Here is a 25,821-nt window from a genome sequence, read left to right as displayed (position 1 = left end):
TTGTTCCCCATTCTAAATTCACCTGAATCTGACTGCAAGGGACCTACGTTTGTCTTCACTAATCTTTTCCTCTTCACATATCTGTAGAACTTTTGCAGTCAGTTTTTATGTTCCCAGCAAGCTTCCTTTCATACTCTATTTTCCCCCTCCTAATTAAACCTTTTTCCCTCCTCTGCTGAATTCTAAATTTCTCCCAGTCCTCAGGTTTGCTGCATTTTCTGGCCAATTTATATGCCTCTTCTTTGGATTTAACACTATCCCTAATTTCCCTTGTTAGCCACGGTTGAGCCACCTTCCCCGTTTTGTTTTTACGCCAGACAGGGATGTACACTTGTTGAAGTTCATCCACATGATCTTTAAATGTTTGCCATTGCCTATCCACTGTCAACACTTTAAGTATCTTTCGCCAGTCTATCCTAGCCAATTTACCTCTCATACCATCAAAGTTACCTTTATGTGCAGTAGCGTTCTAAGATTGTATTCTGCAAAAATAATTCACTCTCGTAAATACTAAAGATCATTGAGGGATATCTCTTCGTATAAAAAATATCTGCTGGTACAAACTTATCTTTCTGACTTTAATGTTTTTTAGATTGACTTGTCAATATCAGTTAGTTGGAGCTCATACATTGAGATAGCCCTGCGACAGTTACCTTATACAGCTAGTATGTGAAGTACCTGTGCAGAATTATAACGCTTTCAGTTAAGTGGGTGAATCGTGAAATCTTTACATATTGGTTCTTTGTAAAGGAAGATCTTCCTGGAACAAGAGACATGCAGAATTCTGCCACATTCTTGGAGTACCAGTCTTGATAATCGTCAATAACTGTATACTTGTAACTTGAACGTTTAATTGTGAAATGCCCTGTAATTCGCAATCCACAACTTCTCTTAAATATGTCTAATGAATCTGTACATTTTAATCCAAATCATTTTTCTTCCTGTTAATGTATTTCTCAATAATGAACTTCTCAAGAAACCTGCTGGGAGTATTTAGGTCAACTGTGCTTTAAATTTATTTGGTTTTCAGAAGTCTTCTGTAGCTCTTTACCAAACAAGAGCTGTTATTCTATAAAAGGCAAAAAACTGCAGATGTTGGAAATCTGAAATATAAGCGGAAAATACTGGAAATGATCAGCAGGCCAGGCAGCAACAGTGGAGCAGAAACAGAGTTAACATTTCGGGTCGATCACCTTTCGTCAAAGGAAAAAGTTAGAGATGTAACAGGTTTTAAGCAAACAAAGAGGCATGGGAGGGGGCAAGAATAAAAGGGAAGGTCTGTGATAGTGTGGAAGGTAGGCGCTATTAAATGAACAGAATCATCAGCATCATGCTGTCCAAAAAAATGGGAATGGTGGATATGATCTGAAATTGTTGAACTCGATGTTGAGTCCGGGAGGCTGTAAAATGCCTGATCGAAAGATGAGATGGTGTTCTTCGAACTTCCATTGACCTTTATTGGAACAATGTAGGGGGCCAAGGATAGAGCGGTCAGAGAGGAAATGAGGCTGAGAATTAAAAAGCAAGTGACCGGAAGCTAGGGGTCATGCTTGCAGACTGAACGGAGGAGTTCAAAATGATCATCCAATCTGCCTCTGGTCTCCCCAATGTAGAGGAGACCACATTGTGAGCGGCAAATACAGTATAATAAATTGAAAACCGTACAAGTAAATTGCTGTTTCACCCTAAGGAATGTTTGGGGCCCTGGACGGTGGGAAGGAAGGAGTTGAAGGAGCAGGTGTTGCATCTCCTGCATATGCATGGGAAGGTGCCTGGGAAATGGAGGGGGTGTTGTGGATAATGGAAGAGTGGGCCAGGATGTCACAGAGGGAACAGTCACTTGGGAATGCAGAAAGAAGTGTGGAGGGAAGGATGTGTTTGGTAGTGGTGGAGGATGATCCTTTCAATGTGGATGCTGGTGGCTTTAAAAGTGAGGACAAAGGGAGCCATATCGAGGTTCTGGTAGGGGGGGAAGGAGTGGGGGCAGAAGTGCGGGAAATGGGATGGACATGGTCGAGAGCCCCGTCAACCACGGCGGAGTGGCAACCTCGATTGAGGAAAAAGGAAAGGCATATCAGAAGCACTGGTATGGAAGGTGGCATCGTCAGAACAGATATGACAGAGACACTGGGAAAATGGAATGGAGTCCTTACAGGAAGCAGTCTGGGAGGAATCATAGAAATTTACAGCATGGAAGGAGGCCATTTCAGCCCATTGTGTCCGCTTCGGCTAACAAAGAGCTATCCAGCCTAATCCCACTTTCCAACTCTTGGTCCGTAGCCCTGTAGGTTACGGCACTTCGAGCGCACATCCAAGTACTTTTTAAGTGTGGTGAGGGTTTCTGCCTCTACCACCCCATAGGCAGTGAGTTCCAGACCCCCAAGACATTTCACCCTCAAATCCCCTCTAAACCTCATACCAATTACTTAAAATCTATGCCCCTGGTTGTTGACCCCTCTGCTAAGGGAAACAGGTCGTTCCTATCCAGTCTATCTAGACCCCTCATAATTTTATACACCTCAGTAAGGTCTCCCTCAGCTTCCTCTGTTCCAAAGAAAACAAACCCAGCCAATCCAATCTTTCCTCATAGCTAAACTTCTCCACTCCAGTGTAATCAAGGTAGCTGTCGGGTCAGTGAGCCTATAGTAGACATTGGTCGACAGCCTATTCTCTGAAATGGAGATAGAGAAGTCAAGTATGGGAAGGGAAGAGTTGGACATCGACCAAGTGAATTGGGAGGGTGGACTTTCGAAGCAAAGTTGATGAAATTTTCCAGTTCGGGGCGAGAGCAGGAAGCGGCACCGATACAGTCAGCAATGTACCGAAAGAAAAGGTTATTCTACCTTTATCAAATGAATTGAACCTGTCAGTGATAGTATTCTGATGGTTTGTCATTAGAAGGCTTTTACTAAAAATGGACTCCATAAGCCAGTGTTGCCTAAGTATTAATGTAGGATATCCTGTGATGCAGCAGGACATTATTTTATGATGCTAGAAAACTTTGATGCATTGAATGTTTTTTCATAGTTGCTGTTATTCAAAATACACATAGATTACATGTGCACAAATTTACATTCCTCTTTTATGCAACTTTCTTTCTTGGGAAAATTTGATGAAGGATGAAGGAAAGCTTACCTGATGGCTCAGTGAATGTATCCACAGTCAGTTATCCAGACAGACCAGGAAGGTGCTGACTTTGATCGCGCAGTTAGTTGATGTGAGACAATATAATTGGTGTCCTTGTTGCTGGGTTACATAAGAACATAAGAAACAGGAGCAGGAGTCGGCCATTTGGCCCCTCAGCCTGCTCCGCCATTCAGTAAGATCATGGCTGATCTGACTTGGCCTCAACTCCACTTTGCTGCCAGCTCCCTATAACTATTGACTGTCCGATCGTTCAAAAATCTGTCTATCTCCGCCTTAAATATATTCAATGACCCAGCCCCCACAGCTCTCTGGGGTAGAGAATTCCAAAGATTCACCACCCTCTGAGAAGAAATTCCTCCTCATCTCCTCATGCCCCCTAGTTCTAGATTCCCCCATAAGGGGATACATCCTCTCAGCATCTACCCTGTCAAGTTAGGGAGGGGGAAATACATCCAGATGCAGGTAATAAATGTGCATGGACATCGGGTGAAAGCATGATCAGGATGGGATGTGATGCCCCCTGATACCCTGCCAGCCCTCACAGGTGAATAAAAACTACTTGGACAAGGTAGCAATGTGCCTTGCATGTGAGCAAGTATCACAGCAGGGATTCAAGAGAAGAGATGGGGAGGTGAGAAAGTTTGTGTTTTGGAAAAAAGATGAATTGACCGTGTTAACTGGCTTCCTCAACCTAGAATTCCAAGTGACTTTTGTGGTCTTCGGTGAACAGAAGCTAATTTGAGTCTAGTCAATAAAGTGATATTATATTTTGACATTGATTTTTTGAGTCATTTCAGTGAGCCTAGAGTATCCTCTAAAGCAAAACCCATTGATCCTTCTCAACCTAAGCATTTGAAGTTCAATTTAACATTTAAGGAGTAATGGGTCTCCAAAGGGACTAGTATCAATTGATTATATGTCAGGATTGAGAAGTTACAGTTTAAATCACAGCTAGCGCTCAGAGTACAGGAAACCTCCTCGTGTAGAACTGCACAATAGCTATGTAAACACTTCTTCTTGTTCCTGCAGAGGTTACAATAAAGGCACTTAAAGAAAAAATCAAAGAGTATGAGCAGACCTTGAGCAACAGAGCAGAAATCCTCGCACTTGAGAAAGAACAGAAATTACAGAATGACTTCACAGAAAGAGAAAGGTGAGTTAATACATCTTTTCATGTTTCATTTTATGCTGTGTTTTTTTCTTCATTCTGTTGGAAGAAGCAAAATCCACAACAGCTTCCTGGTTGAAGGACTCATCAGATTACAAAGCTATTTCCTCCATTCTCGTATTGTTGCTACTGTTGACTAGCTGTAGGAGGGTCTGTTTCTACTCAGTGATGTGTACAGAACGTCCCTCTGCCACTGTAGTGTATCCCACTGAATGGTTTGGTTCAAAACCGATATCACACGGCAGCAGTGGATGCGACAGCTGCAACACGGTTCAGGGAAGTCTTTGCTGGGATTTAATTCTGGGGCTGCTCAGTTGTCAAATGAGCCCCTCAATCGAGAATGCTGTCCGACTACTACAGCTCTCACACTTCTAACACAACTTACTTCCAACATTCAACATTTTATATTCCTTTTTTGATGTCGTTTATCAAACAAGTTGTTGATTTTTTTGAAAGTGAAGAGAGAATGATTTATTTCCTGTAAAAGTACTGTATTAAAGCATGGTTCTGTGGCACTTTGTGAGAGTGTGAGGGCACCGGACTGGGAGGCCATGTTTCAATTCCTTGGTTGACTTTGGTGCCCGGGCACTTAACCATCACCAGTCTTGGTGAGAAGGTACAGCACTGAGAGCAGGTGAGATGCCCATCCAAACAGGGATTTCGGACTACTCCCCCAGAGCGACATTATTACACATTAATGAGATGTTCGTGGGTCCTTGCCGCTCCCACTCCCATCAGCTTGAATTCAGTCCATCTGGTTCTGGGCAGTTCACAATGCAACCTGTGGAGAATCGTAGATTTACTGAGAGCAGCTTCTGGATTTCTGTGTTTAACAGCATGCGTTGACTCCGGAAATTGCTGTCACTTTCCGAGGAGTAATGACGGTGAACGCTGACAGTTTCACCCTCATTACCACCGCAAGATCCGGGCCACTGTTGAATTTAATTTCTCCAGCAGTTTTTATCAATTGATTGTAAGCTATTTTGCTCACTGGCGTTGCAATTGGACAGTGCCATTAATTGTTCAGAGCGAGTCATGTTTAAGGCTGTTTGTGTGTCTAGTTCCCACAGTATTGAGGTTTACAGGGTTGATTTGCTTTAGAAACATAAACATAGAAAATAGGTGCAGGAGTAGGCCATTCGGCCCTTCTAGCCTGCACCGCCATTCAATGAGTTCATGGCTGAACATGCAACTTCACTACCCCATTCCTGCTTTCTCTCCATACCCCTTGATCCCCCTAGTAGTAAGGACTTCATCTAACTACCTGGCAAAAATGAATAAAATCAAGTCTATAGCTGCACAACAAGCCTCTACATTAAAAGTGGTACGTGTGTCGTGCCCTCCATTTTAGTAAACATCTCGTAGCGTTTTATTTCATGTCACCATCCCCTGTCACAACCATTCCCCAGTCACAACCATCCCCAGGCACAACCCATCATCATCATAGGCAGTCCCTCGGAATCGAGGAAGTAAGACTTGCTTCCACTCCTAAAGTGAGTCCTTTAGTTGTTGAACAATCCAATGCGAGAGCCACAGACCCTGTCACAGGTGGGACAGACATTCGTTGGGGGAAGGGGGGGGTGGGACTGGTTTGCTGCACGCTCCTTCCGCTGCCTGCGCCTGACCCCTTCACGCTCGCGGTGCTGAGATTCGAAGAGCTCAATGCCCTCCCGGATGCACTTTCTCCACCTAGGGCGGTCTTCGGCCAGGGACTCCCAGGTGTCAGTGGTGATGTCGCACTTTACCAGGGAGGCTTTGAGGGTGTCCTTGTAACGTTTCTGCTGCCCACCTTTGGCTCGTTTACCATGAAGGAGCTCCGCATAGAGCACTTGCTTAGGGAGCCTTGTGTCTGGCATGCGAACTATGTGGCCTGCCCAGCGAATCTAATCAAGTGTGGTCAGTGCTTCAATGCTGGAGATGTTGGCCTGGGCGAGGACACTGATGTTGGTGCGCCTATCCTCCCAGGGGATTTGCAGGATCTTGCGGAGACATCGTTGGTGATATATCTCCAGCGACTTGAGGTGTCTACTGTACATCGTCCATGCCTCTGATCCATACAGGAGGGCGGGTATTACTACAGCCCTGTAGACCAAGAGCTTGGTGGTAGATTTGAGGGCCTGGTCTTCGAACATCTTTTCCTCAGGCGGCCACTGGCGCACTGGGGGCAATGTTGAATCTCTGCATCAATGTCTGCTTTTGTTGACGAGGTATGGGAAGTGGTCCACGTTATCGAGGGCCGCGCCATGAATCTTGATGACTGGGGGGCAGTGCTGTGCGGCGAGGACAGACTGGTGGAGGACCTTTGTCTTACAGATGTTAAGCGTAAGGCCCATGCTTTCATATGCCTCAGTGAATACATCGACTCTTTCCTGGAGTTCAGCCTCAGAATGTGCGCAGACGCAGGCGTCGTCCGCGTATTGCAGCTCAACAGCTTGGACCTGGCCTGGAGGCGGCGAAGGTTGAACAGCTTCCCACTGATTCTGTAGTTTAGTTCCACTCCAGCGGGGAGCTTGTTGACTGAGGTGGAGCATGGCAGCGAGGAAGATTGAGAAGAGAGTTGGAGCAATGATGCAGCCCTGTTTGATCCTGGTCCGGACATTGATTGGGTCTGTAATGGAACTGTTGGTAGGGATCGCGACCCGCATGTCATCGTGGAGCATCTAAAATGGATGGAGGACGCTTCATAGACCCTCATGGTTGACCGTGTCAAAGGCCTTTGTAAGATCAAAAAAGGCCATGTATAAGGGCTGGTGCTGCTCCCTGCATTTTTCCTGCCGCTGTCGCGCTGCAAAGATCAATTCCAACAGCGGCAGGCTGAAACGCTGCACCGCCATAGTTGCCCGGGAACTTAAGACGTTTTGACATTGACATCGCCTCCCTAAGCAAGACCCGATGGGCAGGGGAAGGCCAGCTCAAGAAACACGGTGGAGGTTACACCTTCTTCTGGAAAGGAAAACCAGAGGAAGAACGCCGCCTTCATGGAGGCGGCTTTGCCGTCAAAAATGAACTGGTCGACCGCCACAAAAACTCCCCCTGCGGGATTAACGAACGCCTCATGACTCTTCGCCTTACCCTATCCCGGAACCAATGTGCCACAGCGTGCGCCCCAACACTCGATGCAACGGATGAGGCTAAAGAGGGTTTTTATTCCAACCTTGAGACATCCCTGTCCCGCGTCCCCACGAGCGACAAATTGATTCTCCTAGGTGACTTTAATGTCAGGGTCGGCAAAGACACAGCCCTCTGGGAAGGCGTGATTGGCAGAAAGGGGGTAGGGAAAGCCAACTCGAGTGGCACCCTACTCCTGACACAATGTCTAGAACATGAACTCCTCATCACCAACACCTTGTTCTGCCAGAGGGACAAATACAAGGCATCGTGGCAACACCCTCTAAACACTGGCACCTGCTCGTCTACGTCATCGTCCGATCCAGGGATCGCAAGGATGTGCGCATCACCCGTGTCATGACAGGAGCTGACGACTACTGGACGGACCATTGCCTAATCCGATCCATCATCAATATAAATATAGCCCCAAAGCAGAGGGGACAGCAGAAACAGTGCCGCAAAAAAGTTAATGCTGGGACACTTAAAGACCCAGCTAAGAGAGCCCTATACAGCCAGCGCCTCACAGCTAATCTGGCGTACCTTGCCACAACCATCCGCTGTCGACCCATTCCTCAGTCACAACTCTAGGTGTTATCTCAGTAGAAATTCCCATTAAGGGAGAAGCTATTGACAATCATGGCCCTGGTCAGACCAGTAGAACCAGCTCTACAGCTACATTTCAGAGCCTGCAGATTCCCACAGTGCAGTCAGCATTGCAGCTCCAGAGCGTCCATAGCCCAGATTAATAGGTTGTAGATTGAGTTGAGAATGAGTGGGTATGGTGCAGCCAGCACGCCATAAAAATTTTGAAAACACATTGCGGTACCTTGTTTTGGCCCTGCCTGCAATTGTATGTAGATGTCCTTGTTCAAATCTGCTGTAGTGTTTGATTTTTGCCTCTTTCATCTCTGCATTGCAGAAGAACACTTGCACTTCAGGTTCTTCAATCGAAAATACACAAGTTACACTGGCAGAAAACTGGAAGGATTTGCACGCACTGCAGTCTTCTACTGTAGCTTATGTATTTTGTTACAGCCAAAGTTTTATGCAGCAGGAATCACAGCTCACGACTCCTGTGAGCAGGAGGTAGTATTGCAGCACAGAACTTTGGCCTTTTGAGTGTTGACCATTGCTAGGCTTGGCAGAATACAAACGGATTTTTAACTTCAAAATAACTTAGCAAATATTGGAACACATAATGAATTAAAGCAGGGGAAGAATAATAATAATATCCTAAAAATAGTATCATTCTCTTTCTCTTTTCCAATAATAGTGAACCCGGTGTGTGTTCAGTATTTTCTGACCTGTGTAAGTTGTGTTCTTTGGCAGCTCTGTTGTGTTGGAGAGTCTTTTGCAAACCAGAAATAATTCCTTGTAAATGAATAAAATCAAAAATGGCAGTTAGGAGGTTACAAGATCCTTACAATATGGGAGTATTTTTTTTGAAGATTTTAAAGGGGCATTGTCTTCAGCAAGTTAGTAAAACTTTGACTGGGGAGAAACGAGAGTTGCAAGAGCAATGCTCGGGCCTGAATTTTGCGAGGCCGATGACGGCGTACACACAGCACAAGTCCTCAGAATGGAAATTCCGGGTTTCCATATGCACGAAAACCCAGAGCTTGCGATCTGTCACGTTTTGCATTGACAGATGCTTTGCATCCGCTGCAAAAACACTTTTCATAAGAACATAAGAAATAGGAACAGGAGTAGGCCATATGGCCCCTCGAGCCTGCTCCGCCATTCAATAAGATCATGGCTGATTTGATCATGGGCTCAGCTCCACTTCCCTGCCCGCTCCCCATAACCCCTTATCCCCTTATCATTTAAGAAACTGTCTATTTCTGTCTTAAATTTATTTAATGTCCCAGCTTCCACAGCTCTCTGAGGCAGCGAATTCCACAGATTCACAACCCCCAGAGAAGAAATTTCTCCTCATCTCAGTTTTAAATGGGCGGCCCCTTATTCTAAGATCATGCCCTCTAGTTCTAGTCTCCCCTATCAGTGGAAACATCCTCTCTGCATCCACCTTGTCAAGCCCCCTCATAATCTTACACGTTTCGATAAGATCACCTCTCATTCTTCTGAATTCCAATGAGTAGAGGCCCAACCTACTCAACCTTTCCTCATAAGTCAACCCCCTCATCTCTGGAATCAACCTAGTGAACCTTCTCTGAACTGCCTCCACAGCAAGTATATCCTTTTGTAAATATGGAAACCAAAACTTCACGCAGTATTCCAGGTGTGGCCTCACCAATACCCTGTACAGCTGTAACAAGACTTCCCTGCTTTTATACTCCATCCCCTTTGCAATAAAGGCCGAGATTCCATTGGCCTTCCTGATCACTTGCTGTACCTGCATACTATCCTTCTGTATTTCATGCACGTACCCCCAGGTCCCGCTGTACTGCAGCACTTTGCAATCTTTCTCCATTTAAATAATAACTTGCTCTTTGATTTTTTTCTGCCAAAGTGCATGACCTCACACTTTCCAACATTATACTCCACCTGCCAAATTTTTGCCCACTCACTTAGCCTGTCTATGTCCTTTTGCAGATATTTTTTATGTCTTCCTCACACATTGCTTTTCCTCCCATTTTGTATCATCAGTAAACTTGACTACGTTACACTCACTCCCTTTTCCAAGTCGTTAATATAGATTGTAAATAGTTGGGGGGTTCCAGCACTGATCCCTGCGGCACCCCACTCGTTACTGATTGCCAACCAGAGAATGAACCATGTATCCCGACTCTCTCTTTTCTGTTAGTTAGCCAATCCTCCATCCATGCTAATATATTACCCCCAACCCCGTGAACTTTTATCTTGCGCAATAGCCTTTTGTGTGGCACCTTGTCAAATGCCTTCTGGAAGTCCAAATGCACCACATCCACTGGTTCCCCTTTATCTACCCTGTTCGTTACATCCTCAAAGAAGTCCAGCAAATTTGTCAAACATGACTACACCTTCATAAATCCATGCTGACTCTGGCTACTGCCCAGCAAATGCCCACAAAACCCCCCCCCCTCTCTCTCTCTCTCTCTCTCTCTCTCTCTCTCTCTCTCTCTCTCTCTCTCTCTCTCTCTCTCTCTTTCTTTCTCTTGCGCGTTCTCGCTCCCTCCCTCGCTCTCGCTCCCTCTCCCTCACCCTCGCGCTCTCGCTCTCTCTCTCTATCTCTTCCCCCCCCTCTCTCTCTATCTCTCTTTCTCTATCTCTGTCTCTTCCCCCCCCCTCCTTCTCTCTCTCTCTCTCTCTCTCTCTCTCTCTCTCTCTCTCTCTCTCTCTCTCTCTCTGCAGTTGACACTAAAATTGGCTGTGTGGTTGATAATGAAGAGGAAAGTCATGGACTGCAGGAGGATATCAATCTACTGGTCATGTGGGCAGAACAGTGGCAAATGGAATTCCATTCAGAGAAGTGTGAGGTAATGCACTTGGGGAGGGCTAATAAGGAAATGGTATACACATTAAATGGTCACTTAGAAGTGTAGAAGAACAAAGGGACCTTGGAGTGCTTGTCCACAGATCTCTGAAGGTAGCAGGCCAGGTGGATAAGGTGGTTAAGAAGGCATACAGAATGCTTGCCTTTATTGGCCGAGGCATAGAATACAAGAGCAGGGCGGTTATGCTTAAAATTGTATAATACTTTGGTTAGGCCACAGCTGGAATACTGCATGCAGTTCTGGTCGCCGTATTATAGGAAGGACGTGATTGCACCAGAGAGGGTGCAGAGGAGATTTACGAGGATGCTGCCTGGAGTGGAGAATCTTCGCTATGAGGACAGATTGGATAGGCTGGGTTTGTTCTCATTGAAACAGAGGAGGCTGAGGGGAGACCTCATTGAGGTGTATAAAATTTTGAGGGGCCTGGACATAGTGGATAGTAAGGGTCTATTTCCCTTGGTGGAGGGGTCAATTACGAGGGGGCAGAATTTTAAAACATAGAAACAAGGTGCAGGAGCAGGCCATTCGGCTCTTCGAGCCTGCACCGCCATTCAATAAGATCATGGCTGATCATTCAATCTCAGTACCCCTTTCCTGCTTTCTCTCCATACCCCTTGATTCCTTTGGCCATAAGGGCCATATCTAACTCCCTTTTGAATATATCTAACAAACTGGCCTCAACAACTTTCTGTGGTAGAGAATTCCACAGGTTAACCACTCTCTGAGTGAAGAACTTTCTCCTCATCTCGGTCCTAAATGGCTTACTCCTTATTTTTAGACTATGACCCCTGGCTCTGGAACTCTCCAGCAACGGGAACATTCTTCCTGCATCTAACCCATCCAATCCCGTGGTTGGTGGAAGATTTAGAGGGGATTTGAGGGGAAGCTTCTTCACGCAGAGGGTTGTGGGGATCTGGAACTCACTGCCTGGAAGGCTGGTAGAGGCAGAAACCCTCACCACATTTAAAAGGTGCTTGGATGGGCACTTGAAGTACCGTAACCTGCAGGGTTACGGACCTAGAGCTGGTAAGTGGGATTAGACTAGATAACCTCTTGTTGGCTGGCGCAGATACGATGGTAAGTACTTCAGGGAATTGAATACGACCAGGGTGATGATCTGGACTAGTTTCGATCGCCTGGATGGGTGGGAGAACAATTTTCCCAGATTTTCTCCCCCAATTAGCCTGGGTTTTTATCTCTTTTTTTTTTGCCTCTCCCAGGAGATCACATGGCTCCGGGTGGGGTGGAGTGCAGAATGTTGCGATACATGGGGTATTGCAGTTGTGTGAGGCGGACTGGTTGGGCTGGATGCTCTTTACCTGTCCATCATTATTCATTGTTTATATGTAACCTTCAGGGCTGCTGACCGAGGGCCGTGTGGCTCTTTGTCGGCCGGCGTGGACACGATGGGCCGAAATGGCCTCTTTCTGCGCTACACATTTCTATGTTTCTATTCTTCTGGTATGCCTCCGACCGCAATTCAGGGCCATTATCTTTGTCATGGTGACCTGCTGGGGTGAAGTGCTGGCGTCTTTCACTGCTGGTTATGACTTTGTGTTGTGTGCTTGTAAACAAATGAAAATAAGTTTGTCCAACTATGTTTTTTGGAATTAAGTTATATAATAGCGAGATATGACAGGAACTTTAAAGAAACTGGTAATAATTCCATCTATAACAGATTTGAATTGCAGCCATTGTTAAAAGGGTTAAGAAGCAAAATGGCGCAATTGATCATATTGAAAAATCTGAGTATACGAAGCTATGAAGGACCAAAGGTAAAAAATCAAAGTAATGCAGGAAGGCCTGGATGAAGCCGTATTCTTCCTGGTGTAGAAGTTGGGTTTGCTGCTGAAATTGCATTGATTATGGACTCTGACATGACAGTTCTCTTAATATTTAATTTATCTTGCAGGAAGTTACAGGAGAGTCAAACATCTTTGGCCTCCAAATTTGAGGAGGCTGATCACAAGGTTCAGGTTTTACAGACAGGTAAGAGGATGACTATGAATCTGTGGCTTCAGGGCTAGTTATGGCTCTCAGAAATATGTACACTGATACCTCTCTCACTGAGTATATTAAAATGATTTCACATAAATACATCAAATATATGCAAAATGTGAAAGTTTAAGTGTAATAATTTAATTAAGTTTATTTTTCTAAAAATTCTAGTAGAAATGATTAATAATTGGCAAATGAAGGTAAATATAACTGGACAAGACAACCACTGTATCCCACTTGCCCCAAGCCATTTTGTTTTAAATCATTTCTGATACGACACCCCTTTGCTTGCACATTTTTCACTTGCTATGGATTAAGGATATTATTCTCCACCACGAAATATCTCCGAGAATGAGTGAGCACTGGTCTCTGGTGCTCCTGTTGCCACTGCGATACTCTGGGAAATTTTAACCCCCAAAAACGGGTGGATTGGGGTTGGATGGGAGGTTAACGTGTTTAAAAAACGGAATCCCGACCCCCAACCCACCTCCAACTGGGCCATTTCCGGCTCTATCAGTAGTAGGGCGGGGGATGGGGAGCAGTGAACCCGCTCTCGGGAGGCACCTCGCCCATTTATATATTATAATGAGGCTGGTATGCCCCATGGTGATCCACCATTTCAAATTTAACTCTGTGGTCTGTGGGCCTCAGGATCACAGCAGCCTAAAGTAAGGTGAGGACTTTAGTTCCTCATCATCATTATCATAGACAGTCCCTTGAAATCAAGGAATCCAAAAGTGAGTTCTCGGGTGACTGAGTTATCCATGAGGGTCCTGACGTTCAAGGTCCCGAATTTCATGTTAGAGGAGTGGAATATGCCTGTGTGTGAGTTCTTTTAATGTGAGGTGGCCACACCAGCTACCACATGGGCTTAGCTGAGCAAGGTCTTGGTCCAGTGGCAAGGGGGTCCAAGACAACTGGAGACCAGGCATTGCTGCGTGAGCCTAGTTGCCAACCGTGGGATGCGAGCCGTAAGCTCGGAAACAGTAACTTCAATATAACTCATCCCCAAGTCCTTTCCATTGTGGTCAAAAGTCCCAAAACAGAACAGTCCTTGTACCTAAAAACAGTGCACCCAACTTACTGTGGGCAGTGCCTCAATTTTGCCAAATACTATTTTGAAATCAAACGTGTGTCCATCACATTCCAGACATCACAATCCAGATATCAAATCGTCAGTTTGTTAGACTTGGCTCCTGAATGCAGCGAATCTGCCTCGATCCTGCCACGATCGGATAGCTCCCCTACCCCTCCACCCCCCTACGCTGTCCCCTTCCCCCAATGCTCCTATGGGATACAGAGCTTTGAAATGTTAATCAAGATGTTAAACATGTTCCCGGGTTTCCCGACCGCTTTCTAGCCCTGCTGCTCCCAACCTACCTCCAGATTAAAATTCCGGCCTTAGTTTCTGGATATTTAAACAGTTTAGGGTACACTTTTTATTTCCTGCTTTCATTTTGTTCCTCATAACATTGCAGGAAGATTAGAGTGAACAGCATTTTTCGATTTGAGAGTAAACCCCATGCACAAAACATTTTTAATCTGACATGGCTTTAATCCTGGTGCAGGTGTGTTATGGGGCAGTAATTTGTGGTATTATCAATTTTCCCTATTGGAAATGAGTCTGTACCAGGCTAGAATCTTTCGATACACAAATCTTTCGAGGAAGCAGGACATGTTGCTAAAGCTGTTTTGAAAAAAAACATTAGGGATCCTGAGATTTATTAATAGAGGCACAGAGTACAAAACCAAGGAAGTTCGGCTCAACCTTTTCTAAATCATTGCTTTAGCCTCAGCTGGAGTATTGTGTCCCATTCCGGGCACCACACTTTAGGAAGGATGTTACTGGCTGATCTTCAACCTCAACTCCACTTTCCTGCACTGTCCCCATATCCCGTGATTCCCTTAATATTCAAAAATTTATCAATCTCTGTCTTGAATATACTCAAAGACTGAGCCTCCACAGCCCTCTGGGGGAGAGAATTCCACAGATTCGCCACCCTTTGAGTGAAGAAATTTCTCCTCATCTCAGTCTTAAATGGCCGACCCCTTATTCTGAGACTGTAACCCCTGGTTCTAGATTCCCCAGCCAGAGGAAACATCCTCCCTGCATCTACCCCGTCAAGTACTGTAAGAATTGTATATGTTTCAATGAGATCACCCCTCATTCTTCTAAACTCTAGAGAATATAGGCCTAGTCTACTCAATCTCTCCTCATAGGACAATCCTCCCAGCCCAGGAATCAGTCTGGTGAACCTTCGTTGCACTCCCTCAATGGCAAGTATATCCTTCCTTAGGTAAGGAGACCAAAACAGTACACAATACTCCAGATGTGGTCTCACCAGGGCCCTATATAATTGCAGTAAGGCATCTTTACTCTTATACTCAAATCCTCTTGTAATAAAGGCCAACATACCATTTTCTTTCTTAATTGCTTGCTGTACCTGCATGCTAACTTTCAGTGATCCGTGTACAAGGACACCCAGGTCCCTCTGAACACCAACATTTCCCAATCTCTCACCATTTAAAAAATACTCTGCTTTTCTATTTTTCCCACCAAAGTGGATAACTTCACATTTCTCCACATTATATTCCATTTGCCATGTTCTTGCCCACTCACTCAGCCTGTCTATATCCCCTTGAAACCTCTTTGCATCCTCCTCACAACTTAAAATTCCCACCTAGCTTTGTACCATCAGCAAACTTGGATATATTACACTTGGTCTCTTCATCCAAATGATTGATACAGATTGTGAATAGCTGGGGCCCCAGCACTGATCCTTGTGGTACCCCACTGGTTACAGTCTGCCAACCCGAAAATGACCCGTTTATTCCTACCCTCTGTTTTCTGTCCGTTAACCAATCCTCAATCCATGCTGTAATATATTACCCACAATCCCATGAGCACTAATTTTGTTTAATAACCTCTTGTGTTCGTACCTTATCGAATGCGTTCTGAAAATCCAATTACACCACATCCACTGGTTCCTCCTTATCTATTCTGCTAGTTACAACCTCAAAAAACTAACAGATTTGCCAAACATGATTTCCCTTTCATAAATCCGTGTTGACTCTGCCCAATCCTATTATTATTTTCTAAGTGCCCTGTTACCGCATCCTTAATAATAGATTCTAGTATTTTCCCCACTACTGATGTCAGGCTAACTGGTCTGTAGTTCCCCATTTTCTCCCCCCCCCTCCTTTCTGAAATAGCGGGGTTATATTTGCTACCTTCCAATCTGCAGGAACCGTTCTCGAATCTATGGAATTTTGGAAGATGACAATCAATGCATCTCTATAGCCACCTCTTTCCAAACCTCAAGATGTCGGCCTTCAGGTCCGGGGGATTTATTAGCTTCCAGTCCCATTCATTTCTCCAGCACTATTTTTTTTTACTATTACAAATTTTTTTCAGTTCCTCATTCTCGCTAGACCCTTGGTTCTCCACTGTTTCCAGGAGATTTTCTGTGTCTTCCGTGAAGAGAGACACAAAGTATTTGTTTAATTTCTCTGCCATTTCCTTATTCCCCATTATAATTTCTCCTATCTCAGCCTCTACGGGACCACATTTACTTTTGCTAATCTTTTCCTTGTTACATACCTATAGAAGCTTTTACAGTATTCAGAATAATGAGGTGTTTCGATGCAGTAGATAGAGAGAAGTTGTTCCACTGGCAGGAGGTTCGGTCACCAGAGGACACAGATTTAAAATAATTGGCACAAAAGCCAGGGGGAAATGAGAATGTTATTGATGCAGCGAGTTGTAATGATCCCGAATGCACTGCCTAAATGGGCGCTGTAAGCAGATTCAGTAATAACTTTCAACGGGGAATTGAATATATACTTGAAACGGAGAAATTTGCAGGACTATGGGGAAAGAGCAGGAGAGTGGGACTAACTCTTTCCAAGAGCTGGCACAAGCATGATTCTCAAATAGCCGCCTATTGTGCTCAATGATTCCAAATACAAAGAAAGCAATGTAAATGCTGGAAATCTGAAATAAGCATGAGAAATGCTAGGGATTCAGAGCCAGTTAATGGTTCAGGCGAAAACTTTTTTGTCAGGGGACAGTGTTCAGACATTGACATTAAGTTATATTCCAGTTTAGAGGACCATATTAAAATACTGCTTCTTTGTGCTTTATATGGTAATGGGTCAATCACTAAGTGCAGATGACTGTTAGTTAATAGAATTTTCCTGTAAACTTGCATTGGAAAAATATGTTGATTTGATTTTAAAAGCTGTATCCATGTTCAAAAGGGTTCTAATTGTATTATGTTTGCTGTGATTTAATACTATGAATAGGGGTCTGGTTGATGCAGTTTACTTCTGGAACTGGATTCAGATCAAGCTCAGATGATGGTCTTCTCTGGGTACTGGCTATAAAGTTCCTACATTAAATGAGTTTGCTATTGGCAGTCAATTTCCTAGTAATTTTGGGCCTATGGTACAAAACTCAAACTGTGCATAGGATGACTGGTGCGGGAAATGAAACAAATATATCTTGGTGCAATAGGGGTATTGTCGACACAGATTGGAGGGAGCTTCGTTCTGTTTTTAACCATCTGGTACTTAACATCTGACGTTAACTTCCCAAAATAGAGAGTATTCTATTGTCCATCTCACATATCTCCCCACACCCCCCCAAACTTGTGAGAGAAAATCATTAGAATGGAAACTGCAGTCTAATGGAAAGATCTGTAAGACAGATTAATTGTTTAGCGAGCTAGTTATGAACCACAGAAAAGTCATTTGAAAATTGGGCCTGAAATGTTGTGAATAGTGCTGGTTTATTTTGCTGTTGGTTTGTTATCTTTCTTTTACGTTGGGCCCAAATGTTACTCTCTCAGCTTTCGGCTGCCTGCTCCCTAATTCCACTGGCTGCCTGTCCCTCGTAGCACCAGGAAAGGTGTAGATTTAATAAGGGTTTAACTGCAAGATCTGTTGGGAAATTTTCATGAAACTGTTGCATTCTTGGCTCTTCTTGAAAATATTTTTCTTTTGCAGCCCTGGAATCAACTCAGACAGAGCTATTCGATTTGAAAACAAAGTATGATGAAGAATCAACTGCCAAGTAAGTTTCCAAAATTATAATGAAAGGAATTGCCTGCTATTACTTTTAAAAATGGTTGACACCGTTGTTCCCCTCAATGTTTTTGGGTGCACGACCCATTCACATAGGAAAATGTAAGATTTGAAAAGCTGGTCCCAGGCTGCGGAAACCGGCACAGAGCTGCATGGTCGCAGAGCTTCGAGGGAACTTTGGTTCACACACACACACGGCACAAGCATTATGTAATGTCATGTATTATTCTGCCACTAAAATGAAGCTCTGTCCTTCTCGGGTTAATTGTTGTTCAGCAAACATTCGGTGAGTTTAGTCACAGTTTGATTGCTATGCCTTCTACAAATCAAAATCCTGGCTTTGTCTTTTATAACATTTGTTTGGAAAGGCCAATTAAGATAAGGTAGATATTTTGGCCCTGGTGTTTGTTGTTGCTGGAAAGTTTCTCTGTACATTCTGTGTTTTTGGACCTTTCTTTTCAATTGTGGCACACATTTTAGTGTGATGATGGGAAATGTGTGGTAAATGTATTTTATTGTGTTGTGTTATATCTGCACCAGCATTTCTGGCATGAGTTGGTGACTACACTGCTTTATAGTTACGCCAGGCTATGTATTATCAGGCCCACTGATTTGTAGTGATGAATTAAGCAAATTCTGCTTTAATTATATAGCATTATAGGATTTTTACCAGTGTTTTGGGCAAGAAATTCTAGGATTTGTTTTTCCGTGAAGACTACAAATAAATGGCATTGATTATTATTATATGTTCATTTAACTATATATTTAATTTTGTGTCTCATCTTTTATAAAGCTCTGCATGCATGTGGTAGATTGGAGGTAACTAAATGGGGCTTAGAAGATGGGCAGGAGATGTTTCTGGGCTGTGGCAGCAGCTGTGTGAGAAGGTACATTGCTTGCAGGTGATTGTGAGAGGAGGAGGCCGAGTGTGGGGAGGAGGCCGAGTGTGGGGAGGAGGCCTAGGGTCTAGGAAGTGGAAATTTTGAGTTGGTTTACTGGGTGGTTTTTGGCGTTTGGCAGTAGTGGAGGGGAGCAGTCGGGTTGGTGCTGAGGCCTGGAACATAGGGAGTGAGGTCTTGGGGTTTGCAAGTACCGATAAGGGATATTTGCGTCTGGGAGTGGTGATGCTTGGTGTGGAAAATTTCTAAAATTCATCTCCGAAGCCTTGTTTTATCTTATGTGCTTGATCCATTCGACTGATTCTTAACTACAATGAAATCAAAATGTAGAAGGGGAAACTTTTCACCGAGTAAAGTAAATCTTGTATTTGCCTTTTTAAGTACAAATAATGGAAAGGACTGCAGTTGTTTTCTACCCCTCTATCGTCTGACTTTCTCTGAAGTAAAACTTGTGCAGTTTAATCCAACAGTCACGGTAGTTAAAAAGTAAATATCACCTGATTGAAAGGTTGTCCTCCAGTGCATTTGGAATCAATTGCAAGTGGTAAAGTCAGCTATTATAATAAAAATAGAAAATTCTGGAAATCTCAGCGGGTCAGGCAGCATCTGTGGAGAGAAACAGAATTAATGTTTTGGATCTGAGACACTTCGTCAGAACTGGAAACGTTCAAAATAACAGATTCTTAAGGGGCACTGAAAGGGGGAGGGGAGGAAAGAGCAAAAGGGAGATCTGTGATAGGGTAGAATACAGGAGAGATTTGAGAGAGAAAAGGGATGATGGGCAACTTGAGATGATAATGACAGAAATTAGAAAAAGATAAATCTAGATAGGGTGTGAGTGGCAGAATAATTACCAGCTGCCATGACAAACGAGAGAGAGAAAAAATACATCAGATCGGGGGGGAGGTTAAAATAAAAAGGAGGAAAGGGAGCAAAATATGGGCAGAGGTTATGGTCTGATAGTGTCACAGGACAAACAGCAGTGAGACAATTCACTGACACGGTGCGAGATTGTGTGTACCATGCACACTTTCACTGACACGGTGCGAGATTGTGTGAATCGCGCACACTCAGGCTGCAGAATTCCCTGAAGCCAGCAGAGTGAGAGCTCGAGGTCAAAATATAAACTTCAATACCAGGCTTCTGAGAGAGGCCAAGGTCTTCAAGTAAAAACATTAAGGTTGCTCCTCAAGCACACAAAAGACAACTTTATAAGCAAGTCTGATCACGTTCTGAGAGTGATGTAACTTTTTTCATGCTCTTCTGAAGTTTAACATTTTATTTTGGACATTACAAATTTTAGTTACTAGGGAAGCGTGGCTTGTGAAAAGAATTGGATTTTTTTGAGTGAATTAATGGCCTTGCTTGGTTAGCCCTCTGTGCTCTTCTAATAAATTAATATATAAGTGAAACTCAGTGAATACATTTGCATGTGACAAAATCAGCCAAAGGAAATTTGCTTGAGGTGAAATAAATGTGTATATCGCTTGATCAACTACAAGACATTTGTAGCATAAATTTGTAAATTAATGGAGTTGATTAAGATTAAGTGTGACACAGCAGTGTGACAAGAAGTGTGATGGCACATGCTATTAATCTTTTCACTATGTTACTAATGGCTACCCCACGGCATTGCTCATGGAGAGTTAGGATGTACTGTATAGCATATCATGTATGATCTGATATATGAATAATACCAAATAGTTCATATTACATAATATTCTCGGAGTATTGGTATTTTAGGGTTCAGTTTCTGATCATGTCTACATGTTTGTGTAAATCAATGGCCATGATTATTATAATTGCTAACAGATTTGCTGTCGCCTTGCTCGCAGTGAATCGGTACTTACGCCGTTTAGGGGATAATACTAGGGCTGCCGATTTACAGTGACTAAGTGAATCAAATACCACTTTTATTGGACCCAAATTTAGCCCACCCGTTTTTTTGACGCACTCACGCGAGATGCGTCGACTTCCTAGGATCAAGCCAGCACCAAAATTTTGTTCCCAGATTCTGGTCCCTCTGTCGAGTCCATTGGGGGGTAGAGCTAGGGCCCTGTGCCTAAAAGAGTGCCGGCAGCTGTCCGCATGCGTGGTAGAGCGTTCGCGCATGCGCAGTAGCTCCCCCCCCCCCCCCCCCCCCCCCCCCCCCCCCCCCCCCGGATGATGATGCGTGCTGCAGCGTGGGATCTGATGCGTACCGCCCCTATCCCGGGCCGAGTGGCCTGCCGCCTTCCCGCGCTGAGGCTACAAGAAACAGATTGGTGCGGGGAGACTTTTGATTGTGTGGGGGTGGGGGGGAGAGTTTTGATTGGGGGGGAGGGGAGGAGAAGGAGGAGAGTTTTGATCCGGGGGGTGGGGGGAGGGGAGAGAGTTTTGATTGGGGAGGGGTTGGGGGGGGGGGCAGGGTGTATAGCCAGTAATTTTAATGAGCTTACTCGAGACTTTCCTTAACCCTGTTGATGAAAATACTTCCCTACGAGCAGGAGGTACTTCTATTTTTTATTTGGATATTTTGAAAAAATTATGTAAATATATTTTGACTCTTTACTTCCTTTATTTTTGTAGTTTAAGATTCCATGAATGCTTCTGTTTTATAGTAAATTAACTTTGCGAAGTTTGTCTGTCCTGTATAGCTGTTTGATCCTATTCAGGTTCTTTAGTCAAGTCATTAAGTACCTACCTGCGCTGATTTCTTAACTCTCCGCAAGGGTTTTTTATGCGGCCACATACGCTGGCCTAAGTCAGTTTGGAGCAACTATTAGCTATCCAAACTGGCTTAAATGGTCAAAACGGGCATAGGTAGCTGGTAACCCCCCCTTTTGAACAAAACAAAAGTATACTAAAAAAAATCCTAACTAACTCACTTACACTGCCGCAAATTGAATGTGCAGAATGGGGATTTTTAAGATACTCCAGAAAAATCAAGCTGTTCCAAAAAGAACGGAGCAACTCCTGGGCAATTTTGGGCCCATTGAGTGGTATTCTGCATTTTTCAGTGCTACTTTGGGATCACTTTCCATGACTAAATCCATTGTGTGAGTAGTCTTTACTTTCTTCATATTCTTTTACTATTTTTAATGCTGAGAATACACAGCAAGATGAATGCAAGATACATCAATTGAAGTTAGATATCTGATATTCAGCATTACTGGGGAGAGGGAGCAGGCTATAGCTGCACTGAGAGATAGACCTGGGCTTTGGTAGCCCTGGGGTATAGACCTGGGCTTCTGTAGCCCTGAGAGATAGACTTGGACTGTGGTAGCATTGGGAGTTAGTCCTGGACTATGGCAGCACTGGGAGATAAACCTGGACTGTGGTGGCATGGGGGAAAAGACCTGGCCTTTGGTAGCACTAGAGAGGGTACAGGGGAGATTTACGAGGATGTTGCCTGGACTGGAGAATATTAGCTATGAGGAACAATTGGATAGGCTGGGTTTGTTTTCTTTGGAACAGAGGAGGCTGAGGGGAGACCTTACTGAGGTGTATAAAATTATGAGGGGTCCAGATGGCGTGGATAGGAAGGACCTATTTCTCTTATTAGAGGGGTCAACAACCAGGGGGCATAGAGTTAAAGTAATTAGTAGGAGGTTTAGAGGGGATTTGAGAGGAAATGTTTTCACCCAGAGGGTGGTGAGGGTCTGGAACTCACTGCCTGAAAGGGTGGTAGAGGCAGGAACCCTCACTACATTTAAAAAATACTTGGATGTGTACTTGAAGTGCCGTAACCTACAGGGCTACAGACCGAGAGCTGGAAAGTGGGATTAGGCTGGATAGCTCTTTGTCGGCCGGCGCGGACACGATAGGCCGAAATGGCCTCCTTCCGTGCTGTAAATTTCTATGATTCTGTGAACTGCAGTCCTTTCCGTTATTTATATTTAAAAAGGCAAATAAGGGATTTACTTTTCTCGGTGGAAAGCCTTTCCCCTTCTTGTGTCCAGGAAACTGTATCACCATCTACAGACACAGCTCCTAGGGTAAGCAGAGGTCTGCTGAGCCCTCCACTGGTTTAAAAATTCCTCTTCATCTTCCATCTCTCTAAACAGGAATGGGGAATTTCCAGGCGCAGAGCGATGGTGTGACATGCCGAGATGTACGGAGCAAAGTAGACACATCCCCAAAATACATAAAATTACTGTCCCGATTGAGGCATGTGCCAAGTGAATTAATGGCCTTGTTTGGTGAGCCCTCTGCTCTTCTAATAAATGAATATATAAGTGAAACTCAATGAATACATTTGCCTGTGCAGTTACTCAAAAAACAATTTGCTTTAAATTTGCAAGCCACACCCAGTTTAAACATTCCGGCATTCGGTTCCCTAAGTACTGTAAGCCCAACCCTGTATAAGATCATGATTCCAGACTGCCTCACCCACTTGATATCCTCAAGCAGAAGAGTTTAACAACATGAGAACCCCAGTACCAAGATTCAAGTTTAACTGTGTGACATTTATTAACAATTACAGTGAAAGTGCTGTTTGTACTTCAAGCAAATCCTATTGGGAATTCCACCTACACATTCCCAGGTATGGCTAGGAATAGGTTTTTAGTTGTTTAAGTGCTTTCTGCACTTTTACTATCGGAACAAATAATTGTAAGCCTATGCACTGGCCAGCAGCTCGGCGTTACAGTCCGAGGAGCAGAGGCGAACGGCAATGTACAGCCCAGGAGGGGGAAGAGCAGGAGTATCATTGTGAAATATGCCTGATTGTATTAGGCCTGGATGGTTGGTGAGGGGAGAGCTGAGCCACATCCTTCAGAATAGGAGATACATACAAGATTGGAAAATAAGTTTAAGCATGGCAGGCAGAGATTACAAACATGCATGACAAAAATAAAAGTGTCATAGACAAGACTTTTAATGCATTGCTAGTAAATCTCCCATCATAGGTCTATAAGGACAGGAACATAATACTGTGTAAAACGCTGTAATTTTGCTAAAGTGTAGGTGTATTTTAAAGTAACACAGTAATATAAGGGTAACACTTTTGAAGTGTAATTGGCAGGAGATGCTCACCCGGTGTTCCAAAGCATTGAAGATTCATTGGTTAATTTGAACTCTCAATTCGAATGATTGGCTAATTAAAATTTGAAGTTCCACCCCACATTGACCAGTGAAATCTGCTACTTAATTTGAATTCACCCTGGTTCAAACAGGCCACAAGAACTAACTTTCTTGCGCTAACGGACTTTGCCTTGCTGGAAAAGGCGAATGAATTTGCTGAAGTATTTGGGGCTGACCCTTTTTCTGTATTGTGGATCAGCTGCATCAAAATCTGCCGTGCAATCAAGCCCAGGTCCACGTGAGGAGGCAAGTGACACTCCCACAGAAAGGATTGGCAACTGGACACGGAATAACATTCCTCAAGTTTTTCTTGCTTGAAGCTTGAAGACATCTTTCAGCTCAATGAAAGGCCTTTTTTTTTACACTTGCACACTAATGCTCATGAATGGAAAATACGTGGATGGGAAAAATGCTGAGCAGCAAATTGCCATCCTGGTTGGACTCGCATTACTGGGGGGGAAAAAAACTGCTGGTGATGGAGAATCCTGAGCCCCTGATGTTTTTGTGATGCTACTCTGACTGTAACCTACGGAGCAACCAGAAAAGATTTACTAGCTGGCCCTTTCTGAGGAGCACCCGCGTCACTTTGAGAAAGCAAGGCATCAAAAGATGGAAGTCTCCTTGATAGTTGGCAACAATGGGGCTCACGTAAAGTAGCAGTGTTGGAAGGCAGAATGCATTGCCAACTGTTCTTGCCACTGAATTCAACCCACCGCTAGCCCACAGTCGAGGATCCGACACAGACACCGATAGCCAGCTCTGAAGCTGTGAATCTCTGAGCCCCCGAGTTCAATGCTGTGACTGCCAGTCCACCATCAGTGTTGATGGGGAAGTCTGTATTGCTGATCATGGAAATCGTTGATATAAAAACAGAAAATGCTGGAAATACACAGCAGGTCACTTAGCATCTGTAAAGAGAAAAGACCGTTTCAATACGAAAGCAAAATACTCAATGGTTTGAGTGTAGTTTGTTCATCAGAAGTGAAGGCCGATAGATAAACAGGCACTTTTGCAAGGTGTTAAAAACTGACCAGAAAAGAAGGATTGGTGATCTGCTGATTCCCAATCACAGAGAGCACAAATGACCTGCTAACTGCTTACAAAAACTGTTAGATTGGAAAAGAGCGTCAGTGAGATGTTGCAGAGATAATAAAAAAAATGAGAGTGAAACGACACAGGAGAGGTCCATTGGAACAAAATGTGTGAAAATTAAAGTTCTAATGCTTTGTTTGTATGAACCTTTCCTGGATCATTTCACACCCCATTATTTGTATATTTTTCTATCTGCATCATCTCATTGATGATCCTGTACATTATCTAACAGTTTTCTGTTAAACACTTGCACAGGTTATTCAACTCAGAAAGCCAATCGCTGTGATTGGTGTATCTCTTGATTCCCTTCCCCCTCCTTTCCCACTGCCCCTTTAATCCACATTTTTCAGCCTCATCAAAATGTCTTTTTATCTTCAGTTCTGATGAAGGGTTGCACACCTGAAACACCATAGCATGTCTTTTCTTCTTACAGCTGCTGCCTTACCTGGGCATTTCCAGCATTTTCTGTTTTTATTTCAGATTTCCAACATTTGCAGTTTCCCCTTTTTATTTTGTGTAAATTCTTGGTGTTGTTCAGGGGGATCCTGTTGCGAGTGGGAGTGAGAGTGAGTACGATGCCCAGGTGGGTGGATGCAGCAAGCAGACAGAGCCTGTACCATGGTATCTACTTCCGTGTGATTGTTAAAGAAGGTGTGGCCATCAACTGGGCCAGATGTCCCGATAGAACATTTCTTTGCACAAAAATACTTTGTGAACGGATATGCTGTCGCAGGAATCGAACAATAATGAACGACTGAATATTTTTGATTTGATGTTTTATGGTTGATTTTAGTGTCCTATATCTTGCTACGCTGTTTGATTAAAA

General features: G+C 44.0%; 1 protein-coding gene across 7 annotated transcripts in view; it reads left to right on the top strand.

Annotated features, from left to right (window-relative positions):
- The window catches only part of LOC139226561 (protein CASP-like), a 578,052-nt gene that overhangs the window by 304,455 nt on the left and 247,776 nt on the right, over positions 1–25,821 (top strand). For all 7 annotated transcript variants that reach the window (XM_070857406.1, XM_070857405.1, XM_070857403.1 and 4 more), the window contains exons 6-8: positions 4,177–4,300; positions 12,770–12,846; positions 17,863–17,929. In XM_070857406.1, coding sequence (XP_070713507.1) covers positions 4,177–4,300; positions 12,770–12,846; positions 17,863–17,929 — 268 coding nt within the window. The remainder of the gene's footprint in view (positions 1–4,176; positions 4,301–12,769; positions 12,847–17,862; positions 17,930–25,821) is intronic.

This window comes from Pristiophorus japonicus, chromosome 16, assembly GCF_044704955.1.
Source record: "Pristiophorus japonicus isolate sPriJap1 chromosome 16, sPriJap1.hap1, whole genome shotgun sequence".
NCBI classification, from domain to species: domain Eukaryota; kingdom Metazoa; phylum Chordata; class Chondrichthyes; family Pristiophoridae; genus Pristiophorus; species Pristiophorus japonicus.
Note: the sequence above shows the minus strand (reverse complement) of the source record. Positions and strands in the feature narration are given on the sequence as shown.